Here is a 6,184-nt window from a genome sequence, read left to right on the forward strand (position 1 = left end):
TAAGTTAGTTGAATACTCACACTTGGACGTAAACACAAATTATCATATTCTTACATACATGCAACGTATTCACATATACACAGAGATTCACGTATAAAACTTTCAAATTCTCATATTATTTTTACAAACATACACATACATTAAGGTAAACACAAATTCACGTTAAAACAAATTATCATACACTCACATGCACACATATTCACGCCACATAATGTACACTCATATTCACATACTCAATTTCAGATACTTACACAGTCACATACACACATATTCACGTACACACATATACTAAAGTATACACATATTCGCATACACAAACTCACTAACACATACGCAAATATTTACACGCACACACACACAGACAAAGAGATAGAGAAAGAGAGAGACCATCACAAACGACCACGTTCCACGTAATACCAGTTCATGCTTAAACTTTAAATTTCCTGAGTACTACAACACAAAAGAAACAAATAAACCGCCCTAACCTAGTTTAAAAGCAAAACCCGCATACATACAAAAAAATTGTTTACGTGTGTATGTTGCCCGGGAAATCCCGATAACGTGTTTGCCTATAATTTCCACGTAAAGCATGTCGCTGCATGCATCAAGTTTCGTTCGGTTTAAAAATAACCTGAGTTTTTCCAACTATTAACTACACCTCGGAAACTATAATAGGCAACTGCACTTCATTCTCACGTCGCTACTACACTAGTGTGCATCGCAGGATAATTGAAAAGAGGTAAAAAAAAATATTTCGACAAAGAAGAGATATCACACACTATTCTGCTGTTGTGATCTATTCATCTTTTCAAGAGGAATTGAATCTAAATCCTAGCCATGGGATCTAAAGTCAGCGTAGAGGATCACAACGAGGCAGTCTTTAGAAGTTTAAAACCTGGGGACATCGTCAAGTTTGACCGTGGATGGTACAGCCACTACGCTCTCTATATAGGTGAGTTAAGGGGGAAGGGTCATAAAGGGAGAGAAACAAAATAATTCACCACAAAACAAAATATTAGACATACATAGGTCAAATTTTTACAGCGGTAATTATGATTCTACAGCTATAAAACAGCATATAATTTGTTGTGTATATGTAACGCAAATGAAATGTAAAAAAATATTTTAGTAATATTGTTATTAATGTCTTAATTTATTCTAAAAGATTGTTTTGTGATTATATATTTTAGTTGAGCTTAATCGCGGTGAGTGAATATCGTTATGGCACACAATTGTTTAATATAGATTTCTGTTGGTAATGGTTAGTTAAAATGTCATGTGTGGGTGTGCTTCTGTGTGTCTGAGTGTGTATGTGTGTGAAAGAGAGAATCAGATAAAAAGTACTCTTCAAGAGGTAATCTGTAGAGTTAGGTGATCAGTCTTAACGCGTTACTCTTTATTTTTAAACAGAACATTCAGTTAATCAACAATAATTAGAGAAATTTTTATCGTGTTTTTTATTTCTTTATCAATATGTTTTTTAAAAAGCCACAACGAAGCAGCGAAAAACAAAAATCATCAAAAATACCAATAGAACAGTACAACTATGTCATGAACAATCTGATGGTTGGTTTGAAGGCCGAATATCTCAAATGACACTAAAACAATCATGTTAATGACACAATCATTATGCTAAAGACACTATTATCATGTTAATCATACTATGCCCTGCATTGGCCGCTGAGAAAAATCTATTTGTAAAGGACCGTGACTTGTGTGTTTATCAAGCAGCATATACCCGGCATTTCCCGGCATTAGAAAATGTATTACCTTTCGAATTAATTCAAACCACAACCAACCACAACAAAACATAAACGCAAACGCAAACACTGGTCCGCCTCACAGATACAGAACTTTATAGATAAACACATTCTGGTAGAACAAGCAAGACATGGGATATGTATACTTTCCAATGTTTTGAAAACTTAATCAACATTTCAAAGCGAACTGTATCGTGACTTACCACTATTTAATTAAAAAAATTTACATTGAATGTACTATGTAATTGTTTCAGGTAAAAGAAAAGTGATCCACCTGACAGCTCCAGACAACGGTCACGGCATCTCCAGCAACATCCGGTCACGTCACGTGGCATCAGTGGCCAGTGTTCCAGTGGACAAGGCTGAGGTCAGGGAAGAAGATTTTTTCTTTGTGGCAGGCCACGACAGGGCTTACAAGGCCAACAAAGAGTAAATATAAATATTCGTTGTTTTGGGTGTTAATTCATTATCAGAAGAGGAATCTAGTATTCTATTTAATTAACTAAAATGGATTGTATCTACCTTTACTAGAGCAAGGTTTTAATGTTTTAATGTTTGTGTAATGATGTTAATATATATATATATATATATATATATATATATATATATATATATATATATATATATATATATATGCAGCATAACATTCCTCTCTATAGATTTGTTATTTTGAGCACAACTGATAGATAATTTTAATTAATGCAACAGTAAACTCAGCTGTAGAAACATTATTGGATGAATTAAACTTACACTATGTAACTCTATCTGTGTGTACAGTGAGTGGCCGAGTTTTGATGAGAAAGAGGTGTTGAGGAAAGCCAAATCGATGCTCGGTGAGACTGATTATCATCTGCTGACCAACAACTGTGAGCACTTTGTCAAAGATCTCAAGTACGGCAGGAAGGAAAGCGATCAGGTTTGTACAGCAAATACATACACACACACACACGCACACACACGCACGCACACACACATACACATATACAGACAAACACAGAGACACACGCACACACACACAGACACACATACATACATAAACACATACACACATCAACACATACACACATACACACACACGCACACAAACACACACACACACACACACATATATATATATATATGTAGGGGGGGTAGGGTCGGAGTTAGGGGAAAGGGGGGTGGGGTTAGTGTTTTAAAGCAAATATTTTCAGTGGCAGCATTGGTACTGTCGAATTCACAAATTATGAATTACTGAAAAGTAGAAAATAAAACAACTAAATAGCGGCGTATGATACGCTGCGGGTCGGCTCGTTATTAATATTTGTGCATGGAGCTGAAGAGCCGCATCTTGACATCAAAAGAGCCGCATGCGGCTCGCGAGCCGCAGGTTGCCGACCCCTGCTCTACCCTAAACAGTCGCGTAGCGAGGTCGGGGACAAACTTTCAATTTTCGATTTGCACCCCTACCCCTCAGACTTTCGATTTGCACCTCTTAAAAGACTATTTAACACTCGAATTAATCACTTAAGTAAGTGGAATTGTCATTTTTCTCTATAAATTTACTACTTTTTGCCTTAGTGTCACCCCCCTAAATAGTGTCACCTGGTGCGTTCGCACACACGCCCCCCCCCCCCTTCTGCATCGCTACGCCTCTGACCCTAAAGATACGATTAGGATAAAGCAAGTTGGACATAGATAAATAAAGGACAGGCCCTGTACTGCTAATCCGAAAGTTTTGAGTTTGGATTAATGGAATGTGCAAAACACGACCGAAATTACTGTAATAGTTGAACTCTACTTCATCTGCATCACATTGTTCGAAACTGTACTTTACAGTTGATAGAGAAAAATTGAATATACGTAAATTTAGCGTATATAGTTATTATTATTTTTTTGGTTCCATAGTGAGTGGCCCAGTTTTGATCTTAAGACAGTTCTGAGAAAAGCTAAGCAGAGTCTAGGAGAAACAGAATATAATATACTCACATATAATTGTGAACATTTTGTTAATGAGCTGAAGTATGGAAAAAAACAAAGTGATCAGGTAGGTTAATACAGTAGTTAACATACATAAAATTTCATGTGATTTGTGTGCACGATTACAATACTTCTTCTATACTCTGTATACGAGAAATTAATTACTACGCCAATCTTTATCCCTTGTTAAGATAATCATAACCATCTATAACAAAACACCTGTGATCAAAGCCCCACATTCGTCCAACCACCCAGAGGCGTAGCGACCCCTTCCGGTGCCCGGGGACAAACTTTCAATTTGGCGCCCCCCCCCCCCCATATATTTTAAATTTTAAACTGTTTTTAATTCAAAACTGCAGATAAAATAAGCGTTTAATTTTTTTCCAACCCATTTTTGCACCCCTAGAGTCGGCGCCCGGGGACATATCTACCCCCCCCCCCCCCTTCGCTACGCCTCTGCAACCACCTATGTTCAAAAGTCCGTGTACCGTTAAAACAATGTGTAGTGTGTAGTTTCAACGTATAGAACGTGCTGTGACAATCAATTTTAAGTTTGTTAATTAATATTTTGTTGAGGGCCCGCGAAATGCTATCGTTGAACAAATCGGCACTAACTAAAATAACACGGTAATGACTTTCTGTTCCTCAGGTAAACGCAGGTTTCACGATGATGACTTTCTGTTCCTCAGGTAAACGCTGGTTTCACGGTAATGACTTTCTGTTCCTCAGGTAAACGCAGGTCTCGGTTTGACGGGCGGGCTATTGGCAACATTGGCTGCTGTTGGTGCTGCTGTTGTCGCTGGTGTGATGGTGTATAACAGGCAATCAAGAAACAGTGACTAAAATAACAGGCAATATAATAACAGACAATTAGCAAATACTAAACAACATATATACATTTTCTACTTACGGTGTGTAATTGTTCTGACTCGATTCTGTTTAGAAAAGAAGAGAATCTCGTAGAAAAAAGAATTGCGCACCAAGCGAACGGCAAACTAAATGTGTATAATGGTGCGGAATATTATTAGTACTTTATAAATTCACATGCGTTTTTTTGTGATATTGGAAATAGCGTAAATTACTACTTCTGTTCAACGGAAATTACTCAAAATTTGATAGAAGGTAGAGAATTAGATGTTTTACTTACATGTGAAATTTCATTATCTATCTAAAATAGTACTCAAGTTATAGGCTTTTGAAAAATTCAAAGTAAAAAAAGTACCACTTCCGGTTATCGGAAATCGCTCAAAAGTTGAAACGGATCTACGAATTGTTGATATAATACTTATAGATGAAATTTCATCAGCCTAGCTGTAACGGTACTCAAGTTATCGTGTTTACAGACACACACAAACTCACACACATATACACACACACAGACATACGGACAAGAATGCAAAACTATGTATTTCCAACTATGGGAGGTGTAAAATGTCGAGATTGCAAAAATCTCGATTATTTTTTTGCACGATTACAAGACTTCGTATATACGAGAAAGTAAAAATTGAAATATTTTACTTTAAACGTAAAATAAGATAATTTACATATTTCCCATCCATGTTTTTAGCGTAATTTTCATTCTGGAGAATTGCGTTTATTAACCCGTCTTTTCTGGATGGATGAATGGATGGATGAGTGTATGAATGTGTGTCCGCAGCTTTAAGTCGTATCTCCTCCTCAACGAAGCAATATCGAGGACTAGTTCCAAAAGCAATTATGTTAAGCAAGTTACGAGGATGAACATAGGCCATAAAAATTCCGAGTTTCTTTCATGGATTTCCCGGAAAAGCCAAAAAACCTCGAAAAAAATTCAGTTTTTGGCCCATATCTCGGCAACCAGGCCACTTATCGACTTGAAACATGTACCAATCGATTCCTGCCATAATTTAGAACAATCTTGCCTAAGAAAGTTTTCACAAATATCCTTTCGTTCGGTCACAAACTTTTTTTTTAATTAATTAAAATTTGGACCGAATTAGTAGGCATTTTTATCCAACCACACCACACGCGTCATCACGTTCAATAGCTGCGCCATCACGTTCAATGGCTGCGTCATCACGTTCAGTAGCTAAGCGCAAAGGTTTTTAGTCATGCAACTCTATTGTAAATAAAACATGTATTTTAACCAATGGTTTTACTAACCCTGCTCTTGATTTACGCTACGACAGAGCTATTTTTAGATAACATAAGGAAATTGCGCTTAAATGTCACTAGACTTTTTAATTAACTTGTTTTTTTCAAACAAGGTGTTTTAAATTGCTCATGGATGATGTTAATGTACTTGTTTATATTTAAAAAAATAAAAACAAATAAGAGCCAAGTTTCTTTGTTCTCTCATGTTTAGTTCATTTAAAAGCTAGTATTATACACTATTATACAGTTATTTTGTAGTTACTGTGTTTTTTTTAAATATATAAAAAGAAGACATGAATGTAGATCAAGGTAGACGTGGTTATTTTTTTTTTCTC

General features: G+C 36.2%; 1 protein-coding gene across 1 annotated transcript; it reads left to right on the top strand.

Moving 5' to 3' along the window:
* Positions 1-679: 679 nt before the first annotated feature.
* LOC131935496 (phospholipase A and acyltransferase 3-like) lies at positions 680-5,946 on the top strand. The gene is made up of 5 exons (XM_059291895.1): positions 680-952; positions 2,015-2,189; positions 2,538-2,676; positions 3,645-3,783; positions 4,366-5,946. The coding sequence occupies exons 1-4, from the start codon at positions 838-840 to the stop codon at positions 3,645-3,647; spliced, it is 432 nt and encodes a 143-aa protein (XP_059147878.1). The 5' UTR covers positions 680-837; the 3' UTR covers positions 3,648-3,783; positions 4,366-5,946.
* The last annotated feature ends 238 nt before the right edge of the window (positions 5,947-6,184 follow it).

This window comes from Physella acuta, unplaced genomic scaffold (genome assembly GCF_028476545.2).
Source record: "Physella acuta isolate Inbredline_101_S28 unplaced genomic scaffold, ASM2847654v3 ptg000146l, whole genome shotgun sequence".
NCBI classification, from domain to species: domain Eukaryota; kingdom Metazoa; phylum Mollusca; class Gastropoda; family Physidae; genus Physella; species Physella acuta.

Coding starts and splice junctions, on each gene's coding strand:
- LOC131935496 (XM_059291895.1), top strand. CDS start 838: ATGGGATCTAAAGTCAGCGTAGAGGATCACAACGAGGCAGTCTTTAGA. Junction 953..2,014: donor CCACTACGCTCTCTATATAG/GTGAGTTAAGGG, acceptor TAATTGTTTCAG/GTAAAAGAAAAGTGATCCAC. Junction 2,190..2,537: donor GCTTACAAGGCCAACAAAGA/GTAAATATAAAT, acceptor CTGTGTGTACAG/TGAGTGGCCGAGTTTTGATG.